This window comes from Stenella coeruleoalba (genome assembly GCF_951394435.1).
Source record: "Stenella coeruleoalba genome assembly, chromosome: 13".
Classification (NCBI taxonomy): Eukaryota; Metazoa; Chordata; class Mammalia; order Artiodactyla; family Delphinidae; genus Stenella; species Stenella coeruleoalba.
The window spans coordinates 53,775,018-53,794,106 of NC_137159.1; the positions used below are offsets into that span (position 1 = coordinate 53,775,018).

The 19,089-nt window shown below is 56.2% G+C and overlaps 1 protein-coding gene across 2 annotated transcripts; it reads right to left on the reverse strand.

Moving 5' to 3' along the window:
• Positions 1-14,356: 14,356 nt before the first annotated feature.
• Positions 14,357-18,515, reverse strand: SIX3 (SIX homeobox 3; the record flags this gene model as incomplete). 2 transcript variants are annotated; one of them, XM_079941362.1, is made up of 3 exons in its annotated part: positions 17,656-18,515; positions 15,617-15,776; positions 14,357-15,255 (listed from the first exon to the last, which is right to left on the reverse strand). In XM_079941362.1, the coding sequence occupies exons 1-3, from the start codon at positions 18,459-18,461 to the stop codon at positions 15,166-15,168; spliced, it is 1,056 nt and encodes a 351-aa protein (XP_079797488.1). In that variant the 5' UTR covers positions 18,462-18,515. The 2 variants fall into 2 exon arrangements, with proteins under 2 accessions (XP_079797488.1, XP_079797487.1); XM_079941361.1 differs by lacking the exon at positions 14,357-15,255 and having other exon boundaries at positions 15,584-15,776; positions 17,656-18,469.
• Positions 18,516-19,089: the final 574 nt, after the last annotated feature.

The following is a 19,089-nucleotide window of genomic DNA, read 5'->3' on the forward strand; positions in this document are numbered from 1 at the left end:
CCCCACTCTATTCGGGGACGGAGCCATACACCCAAAGCACCGTCAGGCCAGGTAGAGTGCGGTCTTGGGCTCTCTGGTGGCCAGGGTATCTCAGTGAAGACACTGTGTTTGTCTAGTATTTACTGCACTGCACCGTAAACTTCTCCCCACAGCCTGGGTGAGTCCCTCCTCCTGCTCTTTGAAAACCACAGCCCCCCTCTGGGTCACCTGCAGAGTTCCTGTTGCCTCTGCTTCTGGACAGGCCAGGATGACTCAGGTCTCCCTGAGTCACTCTTCCCAGCTCAGGTGACCATCCCCACCCCGTCTCTAAGCAGTTCTCCCATGACTGCAAGGTGAGTTTGGAGTGATGGAGAAAACTAGCAAGCATCCTACAATTTCTCTCAGCCTTCAACTTCTTCAACTGTACAATGAGGATATAAATACTAATCACCCAGCGTGCTGGGAGCACTAAAAGAAATATGATGGTGAAAGAACCTAGGACACTGCCTGATGCCCAGGAAGCAGTTAATCAATGTTCCTTTTCTTCCTTCCTTTGGGGTGGTGTCTCTCATGTAAAAGGTGAAAGCTTGAGGCACTTATCCGTAGCTTTATAGTAGTGATGGACTTTTCCCCGAGGCATCCAGGGTTGAGAGTAGTGGGCCCCTGGCTGTCCCCAACCTGACCTGGAGGGTGAAATCCAGTGTTTCCCTTGGCCTGCGAAAGGGTAAAGGCTGGCATCAAGGGGAGAGCCCAACTCGGGGAGAGAATGGCCATTAAAAATGAGAGCTGCGGGCTTCCCTGGTGGTGCAGTGGTTAAGAATCCGCCTGCCAGTGCAGGGAACACGGGTTCAAGCCCTGGTCCGGGAAGATCCCACATGCCGCGGAGCAACTAAGCCCGTGCGCCACAGCTACTGAGCCTGCACTCTAGAGCCCGCGAGTCACAGCTACTGAGCCCACGAGCCACAACTACTGAAGCCCGTGCGCCTAGAGCCCGTGGTCTGCAACAAGACAAGCCACTGCAGTGAGAAGCCCACGCACTGCAACAAAGAGTAGCCCCCACTCGCTGCAACTAGAGAAAGCCCGTGTGCGGCAACAAAGTCCAACTCAGCCAAAAATACATAAATAGATTTATTTTAAAAACAAAATGAGAGCTGGCCCTGAGCAAGGGGTCAGCCTAGCAGTTGAGTCAGAGATCTAATCTCTGCAGAACTGCAGACTTCCTTGAAAGGAAACTTTTTGTTTTTTCAACTTTGAAGCCTCTTGAATCAAGCCCCTTTTTTCCAGTGAAGGTGAAGGCTGCATCTTCCCCTTGACTTTGCAGTAAGAAGAGGGAGCAGGGGTGGGGAAACCCACAGGGATGGAGCAGGACACCCGGCTGCCTGCTCTCTCATCCCAGGCTGCCCCACGAACCTTCCTGAGCTCCAGGTGGGACTTCACTGTCACCACCACCGCTGGCCCCAAATGCCCTCAGATGCCTTCATCTCCTCTCCTGGGCGGCTTTGAGCGCCATTTCCTCTTTTCATTCAGGGTCAGGATAGAATTGTTCTACATGGATATATTGGGAAATAACAGGGTGTGCAAGATGTGTGTTGGGGAGGAGGCCCCTGAAAACTACAACAGCCAAGTACGCTCAGCCTGGATGACTTTTTCTTCCATAGCTAAAACACAATCACTGGCAGGTCCTCCCCCTTTAACTCAGTCCTCCCCTGGCAAGGGGCTAACATCCCCTTTCATCAACTGATAGATATCAATAGATAAACAAGATGCGGCATATCCATGTAATGAGGCATCTTTCAGCCATAAAAAGCAATGAAGTAGGATACACGCTAGAAATGCACGAACCTTGAAAAGATTATAAGTGAAAGGAGCCGGACACAAAAGGCCACGTACAGTAGGATTTCGTTTATATGAAATGTCCAGCATAGGTGCCTCCAGAGAGACAGAGGGTAGATTGGTGGCTGCCAGGGGCTGGGGAGAGGGGGGCGGGGACCCTGGGGAGTGACTGCTTAATGGACATGGGGTTTCCTCTGGGGCTGATGAAAACCTTCTGGAACTAGATGGTGGTGTGGCTGCACGACACTGTGAAGGCACTGAATGCCACTGAACTGTACACTTAAAAATGATTAAAGAGGGGAAACCTTTCGCGTATTTTACCACCGTTTAAAACAATAAAACCTCTTCAGGCCTTGATTATTTCCTCCTCCACTTTCCATCCTTCTAACCCTACCCCCGTTTGGGAGGACGATTCTAGAGCTCACTCGGATGAAAAAGGCAATTTTACATTTTTGCTGTTGCTGCTCGGGAGGCTGTGTGCACTGACCAAAGCTCACCAAGCCGGGGGGCGGGGGGGCGGGATAAATGAGGAGTCTGGGATGAACAGATACACACTACTGCCTATGAAATAGATAACCAACAAGGGTCTCCTGTACAGCACAGGGAACTCTACTCAATCCCTTGTAATAACCTATAATGGGAAAGAATCTGAAAAAGAATGGAGATATATATATATATATATATATATATATATATATATATATATATATATATGTATAACTGAATCTCTTTGCTGTACCTCCAAAACTAACACAGCATTGTAAATCAACTGTACTCCAATTAAAAAAAAAAAAAAAGCTCACCGAGGACAACCCCACAGGGCCTTGACTAAGGCAGTAAGTGTCACTCTCAGACCTAGGCCCCGGACTAAGAAGAAGAAAGACCCAGCCTCATTCCCATTCCAGGCCTTCATCCTAACCCTTCTCCCTGCCCACCTGCTCTCTCTTTCACCAGCACTGAGCTGCCCAGGGGATCCCCAGCCAGGGGCAGAGGAGGCTGATACTCTGTGTCCACCTCCCTCCAGGTCCTCTGACTTCTATCACAGAAGGGCAGGCAGGATGGAGCCAGCGCTCATGAGGTCCAAAGACTGTTTGGAGGTTCACCTATAAGACCACACACAGTGCCACGCAGCTCACCAGGTCTGAACATAGGGCAGCTCCCGCCCCCTTGCTGACCAGTCCTGCTGCTGCAGAAAGGCCCAGATGACCACAGGAAGCCTGGACCTCCTCCCTCCTTGGTGATAACCTGGAACTTCATAAGATGCCAGTCAGTTTGCCATGGACCAAATTTGACCTGGGAGCCAGTCAGCTCAACTAACCATGACGTAGAAACCTACACTGGGCTTGGATGTGTCAAGGAGGAAAAAGATGTTTGGAGACAAGGGCCTGGGCCTGGGCCAGCCCTCCAACTGGATGGCAGGAAGACATGCAGAAAGATCAGTGTTCCTAGAGGGCCCCGAGGCTCCTTCTTTTGCCCCTGATGCCAGGAACCAGGATTTATCTGCTTTCTCCAGCTTGGGTAGAAATCAAGACCCTAGCCCCTCGGGCCCTCAGGGATGCCACCAGCTTTGATGGGTTGGCTCTGTGACCCTGCGTCACAGCCAACCTGACCTACCTTCCTGTGTACTTTAGCCTTTGTGGTTCATCCACGTACATTATTTAAATTCTAACTCCCCCACCTTCCTGTCTCACCATGAACCTCTTATCTTTAGACAATACAGGCTTAATCCAATAGACCACAATCCCCTGCCCAAAACCTTTGGGGTAGATGTGTTTGGGAATTCAGAATTTGGGGGATTTCAGGAAGATACATATAATTGTGCCTGTCTGACATACTCTACAGTACCACCCTGGGGGTACAGAGCAGTACCTGTAATCAAACACAGTATTTCCACAGTGAAACATCTGATATCGGTGCCAAGTGGGATAAATAAAGACTATAAATAGCTTCACTTCAGTTTAGGGCAGATTTTGCCGCCAAATAGTTTTGGCAGCAAACACACCAAACAAACAAGCAAAAACAGAGCTTTCTGAGTTTGAGATTCGTCGAGAAGAGACTGAAGAGCAGTATTTATGCTGCTTAAGAGAGAAGCAGGCAAGCAAAACTATCCTTGTGAAAGGAAAAGAGCCTGCGATGGAGCCTGCCCCCTCCCACCACCGGCCTCCCCCGCTGAGATCCTGGCGATGGAGCCCAGCCTCCTCCCGCACTCTCTGGGACTCTGTAGAGTTATGGGCCACCCTACTGTGTACTTAAGGCCAGAGCCTGAGCCATCCTGAGTCTGTTTCCTGATCGCTTTAAACTGGGAAGGAAGTGATTCCACAGGCTCCTCTGACCTCTGACGTTTTATTATCCTATGAAATACATTAGCCAAGGCTGGCTGCACTGTTCAGAGGAGGCACCATCAGACCAAGGAGCACCCCAAGAAAGCATCTGTCCCTCTCCGCACCCATGAGTGTCTTCGGACAAGCTCATGGGTGCCCGATGGTCCTTTCCTCCTCACCAGCCTGGAAAACTTGTACTTAAGGGTTAAGAACGGCTTCAGATGCCCTCCTCTGGGATCTCTCTTTATTCATGCTTGCACGTGGGCGTTGAAATCAATTTGTGTGGGGCATTTCTCTGCTTCCGGTAAACTGTGATCGCATGGCCAGCGTCCACGTTGCCACGCGCTGTGCCAGAAGTGTAACGCAGCGCCGGCACACAGCAGGCACTCAGCGAGCAGTTGGGGAGGGGATGAGTGGGTGCTAGGTGAGTGTGGCTTCCCGCCAGATGGGCTATCATGGTGGAAGCAGGGCCCACGCGCCATCTGGATGAGACCCGGAGGCATCTGCGGGAGAGGAAGTGAATAGTGCTGGAGAAAGGAAGACTTTGCATGAGACACGCAGTACAAGTCCAGGCGGGCAGCTCCGGGACCACATAGTAAAGAGAGAGGAAGGATCTGGGAAGGTGAACCCAAATCCCACAGGCCAAGGTGGAGGGTCCCATAGACGCAGAACTGTGGACTTCGGTATAAGACAGGGCACGGCCCATCGCAGACCCCTTTAGAAGTGGAAAAAGGCGATTCTGGGGGAAGCGGTGCTCGGAAAAACCAGGAGGAAAAGCAAAGGCCTCAGGGCCAGCCCCACCCACCACCACCCCGCCCCTCCCCCCGCAGCCCGACTGCGTAGCCAAAGCCCGCGGCGCAGGTGGCTGAGACGCTGCGCGCCGCCGCCGCGAGGTGGCACCAAAAACCCGCCAATGGCCCAGAGCGCACGTTGCCTTGCCACCTCGGACCTGGTTCTGCTTTTGGCCTGGGCGCGCACATCCGGAGCAGAAGGGCATCCCGCCTCTTTACCGCGGGGTCGAAGCTGAGCGCCAGGGCCAGGATCTCAGGGTCCCGGAGGCGGAAGACGAGTCTTCCTCGGGTGTCCAGCTCAGAAAAGCTCCTAAACTGGTGTCTGGAAGCTTCTGGAGGGACTCATGGAATTTAGATGCCCTGCCCCGCTCCTCTCCTCTGCACCCACCCCGACCCCTCCCCACCCGCAGGGGAACGGATCCCTTCTTCCTCCCCGATCTCTCCGAGGGCGGGCTCACGTCCTGAGCTCTTCTGCGGAACACAGCCGTGGTCCGCCTTCATCTTTTCGCGTTCCCACTCACAGCCCAGGTTAGGACCTGAGATCGAGTCTGGAAGCTGAGGTTTCCCCGTCCTACTCTCTGAGACCTGTCACACCCACGCACACGCAGTAAACACGTGCCAGCGAGCAGTCACACAGAGGCCACGCACCAGACGCCCACTCGCGCAGGCTCCCCCGGTCACGCGTACGCGCCGGGCTCAAGAGGGGCAGACGGAGAGGCCGCGAGGATCGCAGCACTCGATGCCAAGAGACTTGAGTTTGACTTGAACTTTTCTCTGGCTCGCTAAAACCCCGTTCCTCCAATAACGATCTGTAACGAGATCGCCAAGCTGCCTTGAGGCCGACGCCTTCTCCGCGTCGAAGCGCTTGCTGCAGCCTGGAAAGCTTTCTTTAGTGTCCCAATGGCTCAAACGGCAAATTCCCGCGTTAGGCCGTCTGGATCCCCTGAGCCCGAGACCCGGACAACGCGCGGAAACGGTTTGCAGACGGCTGCGCGCATAGAAGTTGCGCAGAGCCCGTCGCGCTAAGACGAAGAATCTCCAGACGCATGAGTCCTGGGTCCCCTTCTCCATCCCTGACTCTCTGGGATCCTGCTTGCAGGCCACACTCCCATTCACCTAGTGTGCTGGTCTCCTCGGGTCACACCAACTACTCCCCGTAGGATCGCCAGGCCTCGGCCCTAAGGCTCAAGCTTTCGCCGTCCTTCCTCACCCTAGCACCCCCTCAGAGTGAATGTTGCTGCGAGGTGGGACTAAAGTGGACGGTGGTGGGTATGGGAGGAGACCTGGCCACTAACATCCTCGGTAGGGTAAGGGTTTCCAGAAAAGGTGCACGGGTCTGATTGGCTCGAGATCCACCGATAGACCCCTCTAAGGAGGACGTGTGAGACTTTTGAGAGGCTGAAGGTCATGATGCTTCTGGTGGAACTGGGGTTAGAAGGTGAAATCTGGGACCACGTCACAGATCCATGAAAAGGGGACCAACACTGAAATCACATCCTCAGGGAGCCCGTAGGTCTCCCACTGGCCCTCATTACTCCTTGGGGAATGTCTGTAACCAGCCCTGCAGCCTTATCTCGGGTCCCCTTCACTTCCTGCCTGTCTATGGGAATAGCCTCCTAACCTGCCTTCCAGCCTACAGCCTCACTCCCTCCAAGTCTTGAAGTAGAGCTCTGGGTATGATCATTAAAGCTCTCCATAAGGCCTTATTTGGCTCCTCAGTGCCCATGGGATCACGCCCACACAACTTACTTGATCTTGTAGCTGGACCCAGACTCCCACTTCTCTCAGACTTCCTTGTGCACCTGAGCGCCAGCCACACGACACTGCTCTGAGCTAGAATGCAACCTCCTCCATGCTTTCGCTCCTGCAGTTCCTGCCTGGCATCTCCTCCGTGGAATCCAATTGCTCTTTCTGGCCAAAGCCATCTCTTCTGCTCCTTTCCTGTTCCTGCTCCCAAAGTTGTAATTAATCTCCAAGTTGCCTCCCCAAAATACTCCGTTTGCAGCTCTTGGGGTCTGTTTGTTGGTTTTTCAGTGGTACCTCGACTGTCCACTGTATTGTAACTTGAGGGCGAGGCTTAACTGTGCTTGGCCCTCCCTCTCCACTCAGGTCTTATTTTTGGACTAAGTTGGACGCAGTGGTACCCACAAGCATACGTTGCTCTCAACAATGTCCCTCCCCCTCTGGCACATCTACAGGCAGAAGTGTCACAAGGGCATGAGGTAAATATTCCTCTTGCATCTCATGGGAATGTGGACAGTCTCACTGCATACTCATCACACACCACGGAGTCCTACGCCACTGGGCAGCACTGGTGGTTCTAGCAGAGCCCAGTCCAATCTGGGAAAGGAGCCCGCTGAAATCCCGCTCATCCACTGGGCTTCATAGAAAGCCATCACGTAGCATTTTGCCCGGCGCTTCTCCCCCAACCGGGCCCTGTAGGAGGTGCTTTTTGATTGGGGCTACCTCCTTGCAAGGTCCAAGTTCAGGAGCGTGAGAGAAGGTGCCCTCGGACCTGCAGAGCCTGGGGCCGCTGCTCCCCGCCCTCCCCCACTCCTTTCTCCCCCATTTTTCCTAATCTTTGGCGCCCAAATAAGGCTCTTAGGAAAGTATTTCCTCAACTAGCGAAGCGCACGGGCGAGGAAGACCAGAGGGAGGCACCGGATGCGCAGGGTGGCGGGGTGAAGGTACAGGCTGGCTGTGTGACAGTGGCCAAGTCGCGGCCCTCTCCGAGCTTCCGTTTCTCCTTCCCCTGTAACCAAAGCCGCTTCCACCTCAGAGAAAGGCCGTGGTGGCCGGGGCCTGGCTTCCGAACGCCCGCAGGTATACCTCGGTCCGTCCTTTCCCCCTAGTCCAGCCTGGCCCTGCCGCGCCAGGGCGTCCGGGACCAGGCGAAGGCAGGCAGGAGGCGGCGGCGCGGGTCCGGGGCTGCGGAGCCAGGGGCGCGCACGCCCGTAATTAGCAGCGCGTTCGGTCATCAAGGGGCCCTGCTAAGAATTTCTGTTCAACAAAGGTCGGAAATTAGTTATGACGGTAAATAGTCATCTCAAAATCCCACCAACTAAAGCTATTGCCGGCCTGGAAGGGCTCCAGGCCGCCTCCAGGAACACCCGGGCCATCGCCCGGGGCTGCCCAGCACCGCGGGGGATCCAAGGGAGGCGGGGGCGGGGCGGGGAGAGGCGGCGGGACAGGAGGAGCGGGGCGTCTGGCCCCGAGAGGCCGGGGCTTGGGTCACAGCGCCTCCCAGCGTCCTGAAAGAAGAAAGCCGGAGTCCGAGCCAGAGGAGCTGGGACAAAGGCCCAGCGCCAGAGAGCGCCGCGGAGGCCTGGAGGCGGAGCGGGCCCGAGGGGAGCGGAGCGCACGCCCGCCGAGCCGAGGCGGCATCCTCCCAGACCCCAGGGGACTGCCGGCCCCCGACACCGCCGGGCTCCGCTCACCGCTGGGCCTTGCGTCGGCCCTGCCTCGGCCCCTCAGACCTTCTGTTTAGGTTCCTGGGCCGAACACACTCCGCTTCCTTCACCTCCAGGGGTCCAAGAACTCATCCCCGTCCCCGAGCCCACCTTTTCCAAGGGGAGGAGAACACCTGAGCTTTTGGGGTCTGTAGAGCGACTCCGGCCCCGCGGAGAGGCTCTCTCCCGAGCCCGGCAGTGAGAGCCTGAGGCCATACATACAAGTGTACGTGACTTGCGGTGCGCCTTCCTTTCTTGCCGCCACATTCTATAAAGTCCTCAGTGTCTGAAGGGTTAGACTCCGGCAGGTTTAGGCCCTTCCCTTTTCCGGGGGAAAAAAAAAAAACGTGCGTGTATAAATCCGTGAGAGTCACGGACTTCTCTGTAAAAGGTGGAGAGATTGCTGGGAGTGGAGACTGCTTCTGTTCTGTGCAAGGGGGTGGGAGGCAGTGTGTGTGCCTGTGTGTGTGCAGGGAGCGGCTGCGTGTGTGGTGGGAGTGAAGTCATGTGGGGGGCTCTGAGAGTGTGCAGCGTGAGGGGGGACGCTGCTGAGGACGCAGAGGAGTGAGGAGGGTGCTGACTGGGTGGGTCTCTCCTGAGCAGAGGAAGCCGCCGGAACTCCCCAGACTACAGGGGAGTGGTCAGTCTGGGGCCCCAGGCCACCTTGCACCCTGGCAGCACTCAGTTCACCTCCCAGGCCCAACCAACCACAAGTCCGTGGGCTCCCCTAGGCGCTTCGTTGGAGATGGAATTGTTCTTGGGCTTACAGGCCCCCTCTCTGCCACCGGGCTTGGCCCTCCCCCTGCCTGAGCCCGAGAAGTAGCTGCTCCCCGATTCCCCCTGGTCCTTCTCTTCCTGCCCCTCCCCACTTTTTGTCTCAACTCCCCCATCCTTTCTCTCTCTTTCTCCTCCTTTTGCTTGTCTCCCCTCTCTATAATTTCTCTCCCACTTCTTTATTCTCCCTTCCTTTCCTGTTCTGGATTATACAATGGAGGCCCCTGTTCACCTGACTCCTCCCAAGATTACGCATGTTTCTTTGACGGTGTTTATGTAGTTCTCTGCCTATATTCTTTGGGGTCCTAGCCTGGTGTGTGTGTGTGTGTGTTTGCACGTGTGTGTGTTTGCACATGTGTGTGCTGGGAGTGCGTGAGGTTGGGCAAATGGTGGCATTTGAGTGCCTGGAGTCAGGCTGTGTGGTTTGGGGGTTGAAGTGTCTCTGGGTGGCATTTCTGTTATGTCTTTGGGTTGCTGCATAGTATGTTGTGTATCTAAGGGTTTCCTCTGCGTATGTTTTGTTTGTTTTGTGTTTGTGTTTGTTTTGGTGGATGTGTAGTGGCTGTGTTCTCTGACTGTATTTATTGCTCATCTGCTCCTTTTCTCGTATGTGAACCTTTGGTGAGCCCCAGCTCACTGTGTATCACAGGCTATGCTCTAAACATTCTTGGTGCTAAGGCTGTTTTATGCCGATGTGTTTCTTTAGTGGTGTGAATAGCTCTGGATAGCTCAATAGGAGGATGTGATTGTGAGACTGGCCGTGTGTGTGTGTGCATCTGTGCAGTTTGGAGTGTGCATACCCTGGAGAGTGTGCCTGCAGGGGAGAAGGAGAACGAAGGTTCTTATGTTTGTGTCTGAGGACCGATGTGGAATCTGTAAAGAGGAAATCAGAAAGGCAGGCCCTATGTTGTGCTGGGAAGGAGGTCCACGGATGTTGGGAAACTGCTCCGGGGGCAGGCGGATGTATAAGGGAAAGGGCTCTACTGTGTTTGTGATGACATGGCTTGGGGCTGAGATGTGTGCATAACATAGGGGTAATATTTGTGTAGATAATCAAGTATGTGTGCGTGTGTGCGTGTGTGTGTGTGTGTGTGTGTGTGTGTGTGTGTGTGGCGTAGCCTGTCAGCCTGGCTGTGCCTGCTTGCTCCTGCGGAGCCCCGCCTGACACAGCCGAGCTCAATCAGCCGCTGCATGAATACACTCGAATGGAAAGTTGTGCTCAGCTGACCGGAGAAATCGGACCCCGGCTAGCACGGCTCCCCTCCTCCCTGCCTCTCTCCTGCCCTCCCTCGGGCCAGACACCCGCACCGGCCAGCGCACTGGGGCAGGAGGCTCAACTCAGCTGGGGCCGGAAGGGGCCTGGGCCGTGGGAAGTTGAGGGACCTGAGCCCAAGAACTTGGGGGCGAGCATCCCTGGTGGGCTGGACATCTCAGCCCCAACTCTTAGGGGTGGAGGGGGTAGGGGAGGGCCCGGGAAGGTCCCCAAGGTGGCAGCCGGTGCCTCAGGTGACAGCCACACAAAGACCCAGGCAGGGAAGGAGGCAGAGAAAGACAGGGAGAGGGAGAAGATACAGACATCCCCTGCTTGGAGAGGCCAAGCACACCCAATGCGCCACGGGTCTGGGACTAGGCTGTGAGCTCCAGTGACCCGAGCGATGAGCTGGGTCCCGAATATTCCAGGCTGGCCCATTCTCCTTTCAGAAGAAGATGAGGGAGCCACTCTACTACCACAGCCCACACTAGGGTTCCAGTTCCACCCCCACTTGGTTCGTCTAGGCCTGGGCCTGGCCCTCCCAGCCATCACTGGAGCCCTCCGTGCGTCCAAAGTCCAGCCATCCCTGGCTGGTCCGCGGCCTCCAACACCAATCCCAGACTGGCCAGGCTCCTGCGCCTCCAATCCCACTATTGATCAGCATCCCCACCCCGCGCCGTAGCAGCTTCCAGGTCATTTCATTTTAATCAGCTGTATGTCTCGCCAGGGATAATCAACTGCACTGGCGCTGGGCAGTCGATTCTGCAGGATTCGAGGACGGCCAGAAGAGGGGCCTGGTGGGCAGAGCTGGGGGCGGGGCCGAGGAGGGAGAGGTGAGCAGGCCGGAAAAGGGGTAGAATGACCTATATTCCCTCGGGCAGGCGGCTTCTAGAGGTCAATGCCTTTGATACAGATTTTCCCGGGTTTCACATCCCATTCTCCCGTTCAGGTTTCTGGTGCAAATCCCAGATCACCATTGTTTTTCTTTGAGGGAGGCAGGAACGAAGAAAATATTCCCAAATTGGCTGTTATTCTTCAAGCCCCTTACACCCTAGAGTAGGCGACCCAGATACAGGTACCCAGAGGCCTATGCACACAGGGAAGGTTCCGAGCCAGAGTGCGCTGGCTGGGGCACCAGAAGGAAGTGCGCGGCGCACAAGCAGGGATGCGACCGGGCGGCGTGTGCCACGGCTCTGGCACACCTGGAGAGAAGCTGACCCACGGGCTGGCCCGGACAGAGGGGCTGCATGAACGTTGAGGCCTGCTTACCCAGCCTGCTGAGGCCCATGCGAGAGCACTCATGGGCACACCCGCTCCCCTTGCCAAGGCAGAATCCGCAACACTCCCAGGCCATGGGGACTACATTTAGCAGCTGCGATGGCTTTTCCCCAGCAGGGCTTCAGTCAGGCCTTGCCCTCGAGCTCTACCCTGGCGGCCCTTGGGACATTGACTGCCTTGGCCGTGGCTTTGAGGGACCCAGAAAGAGAATGGGCAGGCAGCCGATTAAAGGAGAGATCTGGCCAGAAAGGGGCCTCTTTCCCCTCGCTCTGATGTTTAAAGGGGCAGGGGCCAAATCCAGTGTAACATCCGCAGTGTGTCAGGGTAACGGGTGGACTGGGGAAGCCAAAGAGCCCAGCTCCCCTCTGCCCTCTGGGTCAAAGAAGACGCATTGTGACTCCCCACTCCTTCAAAGGAGAGGAAGGAGGGTTAGAGGTGGGGTGGGCAGCCGCCTGGCGGTCATATCTGTGAACTGACTAGAACAAGGGAACCCACACATGTCCACACCAGATTCAAGACTCACAAGACACATGTCCACTGCACGGAAACTCCTGCACACACGTATCCTGTAGGTGTACTTAAGCCACTCCTTGCAGAACTAGGGACATATAAGCTGCCCAAACCTCCCCCAGATACCCACCCTGTAGGCGATAGACATGAAAACACACACTGGGCACACACTGACTGATTCAACGTACACACTTTTATATCAGACATCACAACACATACACACCCCTTTATATGTAGACCTTGACTGCTTGGTGGAAGCCAGCTTTCAGAATCGCACACATCCACGCCACTCACAACCAGCACTCATGCCTCTTCTGCAGGGAATCCTTAGGTAAGGGCAGAAAGTGCAGAGTGCAGTACTGGTATTTGTACAGACCTAGTAGAAATGTAGGAGATGAGAGTGGCAGACAAGAGACAGCAAGACAGATAGCAGGCTGGTGACACCCAACGGGGCTAGGCCCCCAAGGCTGAGGTGGAGAAGGAGGAATGGGCACTGGTTGCCCCAAACGCTTTCTCTGCTGGGTACGTTGGGAGAAGGAAGCATTTTAGTAACACTGGTTTGTTTGTCCCCTGTCCCCAGACAAAAAGGCATCTGCTCACTAGTGTCACCAGTCAAGGCCCTTCCAGGGGTCACCCTCTAGCAGCACCATGCCTTTCTTTCCACCCATCAATTCTGGGCAGTCTGTTGGGTAGGGTCCTTCCAGACACTCCACACTGTCTGAGGCAGCCACGCCTTGGGTTTCCAGGCCCAAGGTCTGGGTCAAGTATGTGACAGGCCATTTGAAAATGAGGGTAGGGGACGAGCCCCTCACCCCAGACATCATTCTGTGCACCAGAACAGAGGCCCAGGCTGAGTAGAACCCAGGCAGCCCCTTCCCCAAATTCCTACTACCTGGGTCACTATCGCCTGAAATGTGGCTCCACGAGGAACGTCTCCCCGGGCAGTGAACACACGCACAGCTTTTGACACTGCGTGCCAGACCACAGAACTTGGAAGCTCTTGAGGTCGTCTGGATGCCCTGATTCTAAGTAAGTACGCACGCGGGAACCTTCTCCACGCAAGCGCATGCCCTGGGCGCACAAGGCCCCACTTGCGCCCAGGGCACCTCCCGGCCTGGCCGCCTTTCTGCCCAGCCTGGCCTACGTAAACCCAATGGTGCTGCCGGGCTGGGGACAAAAGGAAATCGGAAATCAAAATTAGTTTAGAAACCGGCGCGAAATTCCAGGCACGTTTCTCCCTAATCCTACTCGCTTTGGAAATTGGACTTTCAAGTGAAGGCAAGTTTTCTGAAATTACCTCTTCGGCTCCTCCTGGGGCACAGGCCGGCCTGGCCCAGAGCGGCGGAGGCACCGCCAGCCACCCCAACACAGGGAACTGTGGGCCCTCAACCCACCCCCCGCGCGGGACGGGGAGGCCAGGGGCCGGCGGGAACCTGGTTGGCAAAAGGCAGTGATTTCGGCGGGGGCGGGGGTCGTTTTAAAGTATAACCCAACTCTGAAATGCTCGAGAGACTCCAGTTGATCCCAAAAGACGAAGAGAAATTTCAAGGAGACAGAGAGCCATAAGGCAAGTCATACAGTCACACAGACGCACATGCGGGTGGTGAGGAGGGAGTCCATCCTGATTCTAGGCCCTAAACTCAAACTACCTCCTCGCTTTCTCTATACCCTCCTCATCTGGCCTACAGCTGTCCCCCGACCTCCACCCCACCCCCAGAAGAAGAGAAAACCTGTCACCTCCGTTCTAGATTTATGCTTGCGTTTGGCAAACTTGTGTATTTCCCCTTAAAAAAAAAAAAAAAGGCAGTAACAACCAAAAGACGCCAACACGCTCCCAAAGGCCCACCAGGGCCACGGCAAGGCTGCAATTCCTGGGGATCTAGGCCTGGCATCTTGCGCTGAAGAAACCGACCGTAATCCCCTCTCCCTGCACCCTCTCTGCCTTTTCGCTCGGGATTTGGCTTTAGTTCTTTTCAGAAGGGCCTGTTCCCATCTTTCCACCTCCGCTCCCCTTCTCCAGAAAAAAGCTCAGACACAGTCTTAAAATTCTGCTCCAGCTCCGGTGGCATAGCTGGAGTGGAAGCGAAGGCCGGGCTGCTGCACGCCGGGGCTGCCGGCACAGGGGCGGATAAAAACACCAGTATCCGGGAGTGATAAGAAAATGGAGAATACTGTATTTGCTTTAGAAAGTTTTTACATATAGATAAACACGCAGTTAAGATAACAGTTAAAGCGCCCTACGGGGAGTGAGAGATATCTCCAAAGCAGCTAAGAAATACTTGAAATAGCTTTTGCATAAGAATACTACAGTCTCACTCTCCGCTTTCGCTAGCGAAGGGGTCCCTCTTCCTAACCCAGCTCGCCACGCCACGCCTTGACTGCCAAGTCGATGCCAGGAACATCGAGTGGGAGGGGAACCCCAAAAAGGAAAGAGACAGGTGAGCGGGAAGGGAGAAGAGGGTGGGAGAGAAAGAAAGAGAAAGGGAGAGGAGAAAAAGCAATATCATATACAGGCAATTTCTACACATATATTACAAACTGGGAAAATGACCGATCATTAAGATATACATAATTCATATAAAATTTTGAAATAAAAATAAAAATCTGTTACAGTCATAACTATTCTTTTTCCACATTTATAACCAGTACCCACACAGGCAGTGACAGAGTAGAGAGAAAAAGGTGCTTAACAAGAAAATGATTGTCTGCTGAACAAAAAACAGAAGATTGCATCTTGTTTGACCAATACTTGGACTTAAAAACAGAGAAAGAAAGAGAGCTAGAGAGGAAAAAAGAGCGCAACAAAAGGCGAGAAACATTTGCTATTTCCCTCTCGAGGAGTTCTCTTTTTTTTAAACAAATTCCGAACGGAGATGGAGGGTTTTTTTTTTTTCTTTTTGTCTGTTTTGCTTTTGTCGTCTTGTCGTCGTGGTGGCGGTCGGTTTTTGTATAGTCGACTCTTTTTAAATCGTTTTAAACTAGAGAGAGTATTTTCCCAGATACAAATAAATCGTCATGCAGGTGGGGTGCCGGGTCCGTGGGAACCAAAAGGAGAAGCCGTGCTTGTCCTAGAAAGTATACAATTGTCACCTCTTTTATGTTTTCTGCCCGCAGCATCAGCGTTTGTGACTGTCTGTTGGCGTCGCGGTCCTTTGGGGTGGCCGTGGTGGTAGATGGTGGTTGGGAATTGTTGATGGTTTGCGTTTGTTATTTTCCTTGGTTTTTATATATTTTTGGCTGGAGTGGAAGTGTGTGTGTACTTGGGTGTGTGTATGATTGTGTATCCTGATTTCGGTTTGTTCTGGGGATGGAGGAGGAAGAGGAGGAAGAGGAGGAGGTCGAGGAGGAGGAGGGGAAGGAGGAGGGGGAGGAGGGGGAGGAGGGCGGCCTTGGGTATCATACATCACATTCCGAGTCGCTGGAGGTTACCGAGAGGATGGAGGTGCCGGTGTCCGCGCGCTCCGTCAGGCTGGACACGCTGGTGGTGGGGCTGGCCGCCGTTGACGGCGACTCTGCCGAGCCGTGCGTGGGGCATCCGGGCTCGGCCAGAGAGCGCATGCCGCTCGGTCCTATGGCCTGGTGCTGGAGCCTGCGGGAGACAGAGAGCGGCGCCCGCCCTGATACGGCAGCCCCAACACCCGTTTCCGCCAAGCCGCCTCCCTGAGCCCGTGCCGCCGGGAAGCCGGGCATGCCGCCGCCGGTGCTCCGCAGCCGTCCGTGCCCCTCTGCCTCCCGAACCCCGCGCCCTTCGCCGCCGCCCCCGACTTCGCTCTCTGCGTATACCCCTCCTCCAGGCATCTGTCGGCTCACTGAGCGCTGCAGCCTCCCCAGCTCGGTCTGGGCTCCCGTCTTCCCCTCCCCGGCGTTCTCTGGAGCCTCCCAAGGCTTCCCAAATCGGGGCGGGCCTCGGGGGGAGAGGTAGAACTTGAGGCCGGCCGCCAGAGGAGGGGAGGCCCGGGCGCACACTGCGAAGAACGCCGAGCCCCGAAGGGGCAGAAGTCGGGGAGAGGCTGGGTGTTTCTTCTCCCCCAGCCCCTGGGACTCTTCCGACTCAGCCGGCTGCCTCTGGAGTGGACGTGCCTCTGGGTCCCCTCAATGCCTCCTGCCTCAGCTCCCCCAAATCAAGAGCTGCGGGTTGCTCGCCCGCCGCCTCTTCCTGGTAGGACCGGCTGGCTTTGCTCTCTGGATCCTTGAGCAGAGCGCAGGATCGGGGGAAGAGAAAATGAGGAAGCTGGGAGCAAAAAAGTGGGGGAAGAGGAGGGAGAGGGAAAGCGGGAGACAGCGAAGGCTGGAGGGGAGTGCAGAGCCGTCTCCGGCTGCCCCTTCCCCAGGCCAGGCAGCTGCTACGTAAACCTAGTGTCTCTCAGTTCTCCCCGCGAGGAGGCCTTCCCCTGGCCCTGGGCGCTGCCCCCATCGGGCGAAAAGTTGGCTGCAAAGGCAAGGGTGAGAGGGCCAAAGGCTTAGGCCTGGGACACCTAAAACGGAACACACTCCCTCCCTCCAGGAGCTCACACCCAGTCCCCAGCCCCAGCAGCTGTCGGCAACTGCAGCCCTGCTCCCTGCAGTGCATCAGGCCCAGTGCCTACCCTGGTAGGGTTGGGACGCAGGCCTTCCATCAGGTCTTTAACCCAACTTCCTCCTTTCCCCTCTTCCTCTCCACTCCTTTCCTCTTTCCCCCTCTTCTTATTTTTCTCCCTACTTCCCCCAGGCCCAGCTCTGCTGACAGGTCAAGCCCAGTGCAACTTTGTGAGTTTGTGGCCAACTTGCCGGGCAGCAAGGCAGCTTCTGCTCCTATTTCCCAATTTAGTGGACCATGGGGATGCTCCTTGGCTTCAGCAGGAGGGCTAGCACCGACACACACACACACACACACACACACACACACACACAGCCTCTCCACTCCCAGCCTGGCTCTCCTGCTCCTGGTCAGGCAACTTGCAAGGCTTTGGGTACAGGCGTGCTGCACGGTGGCCACCGGCCTTTCCCCTTTATGCCAGGGACCCAGATTCAGTTTCCTCTCCCAGACGTTCGTGGATTCCTCCCTGGGGTTTTTGCAATGCGTGGAAATAAGAACCAGGTGGCAAGGAGCGCTTTCCTTCCTTCCCTGTCTGTAGGCTCCAGAGAAGCCCGGAGCTGGATCCCAGGCTGAGGAGGCTGGCGCGGGTGCAGCGCAGGGCTAAAGCTCCCAGGGACACGACCCAGGGGTTATGGGCACTCAGGACCTCACACACACTCTCTCCACCCTGACGAGAGCCCCTTTAGGGCAAAGCAATCAATACACCCACGCCCGCTCCTCTTCCACGCTCCTGGGCAAGCAGAAACTTTCTCCCGCTGACCAGGAGGTCTCGGCTTCTCGCTTGCTCGGCAGCCGCTGGCCTCCCTCCTCCTGTCCGCTCACCCTCTTTTCAACCGCTCTCCCCCTCCCCGGCCCCGGAGAGTGTAGCCAGGCCGCGGGCCCCGCCACTGACCTGTTCTTGGCCGCCGCGGCGCGGTCGCGCTGTCTCCGGTTCTTAAACCAGTTTCCTACTTGTGTGGGAGTGAGGCCGGTGGCCTGCGCCAGTTCGCGTTTCTTGCTGGGGTTGGGGTAGGGGTCCTGCAGGTACCACTCCCGCAGCAGGCTCCGAGTCCGCTCCTTGAAGCAATGCGTCTTCTGCTCGCCGTCCCAGATGGTGCGCGGCAGCGGGAACTTCTTGCGCACGCGGTACTTGTCCACCGGGCCGAGCGGGCGGCCGCGCAGCTTCTCGGCCTCCTGGTAGTGCGCCTCGAGCCACATGGCCTGCAGCTTGCCGTGAGACTCCTTGGTGAACTTGTGGTTCTCCAGGATGTGGTAGAGGTCGCGAAAGTTGCCCGTGTGGAAGGCGACCACGGCGCGCGCGCGCAGGATCGACTCGTGCTTGTTGATGGCCTCGCACGCCCCGGGGGCCACGGGCAGCGACCAGAGGAAGCGGCCCAGCCGCTCGATGTCGCCCGTCTCCTCCAGCGTCTCGCAGACGCTGGCCACCTGCTCCGGCGAGAAGTTGAGGGTGGGCAGCTGGAACATGGACAACTCTTCCGGGGGGGCCCTGGAGCCGCCGCCGCTGCCGCCGCCGCCGCCTGCTCCGCCAGCACCGCCGCCTCCCGCACAGTTCCCGCCGCCGCCGCCTCCCGCGCCGCCGCCTCCCGCACCGTTCCCGGCGCCGCTACTCGCCAGAAGTAGGGAGCGGTGGTGAGAATCGGCGAAGTTTGGCAACAAGAAGTGGGAGGAATAGAGGTCTAGGGGGGAGCGGAATACCATGGACTGACCTGAGAGGAGAGGAGAAAATTCAGGGAGAGGAAGAGAGAGGGGAGGAAGAGGAGGAGAGGGGCGATGAGGACCAGGAGGAGGGAGAGGAGAGGGGGGAGGAGGAGAAGGAAAGGAGGGGGGAGCAGGAGGAGGAGGAGGAGGGGGAGGAGGAAGGGCGTAAGGGACACCCACACCCCACACACATCCACACACACACACACCCGCGCAGCCACATAGAGAGGGAGGAAGGAGAGCGGCCCGGTGCGCGCGCGCAGAGAGAGAATCCGAGACAGAGAGGGAGAGGGAGAGAGAGCGAGCGAGAGCCAACCACCGCCGAGTCAAGATTCAGCGATTCCACAGCAATCGCCCTAATGACAACAGCCTCATAATATCTCCCCTAAATCCACAGTGAGTGCAGCATTGAAACATTTTGTTTCGCTTTTCTATTGGTCTGCGGCGTGTCGTTGTGGCGTTGCCACGGCAACCGCTGCCAATCACTGTCAGCCCTGCCAATCAATACCGAGAACGTAAGGACGGTTTTACCACTTAGCCAGAGTGGGGGGGAGGGGGAGAGCAGGGAAAGAGGGAGAAGGGGGGAAAGAGAATTTTTTTTTAATCTTTGCAACTCTTAATCTCACCA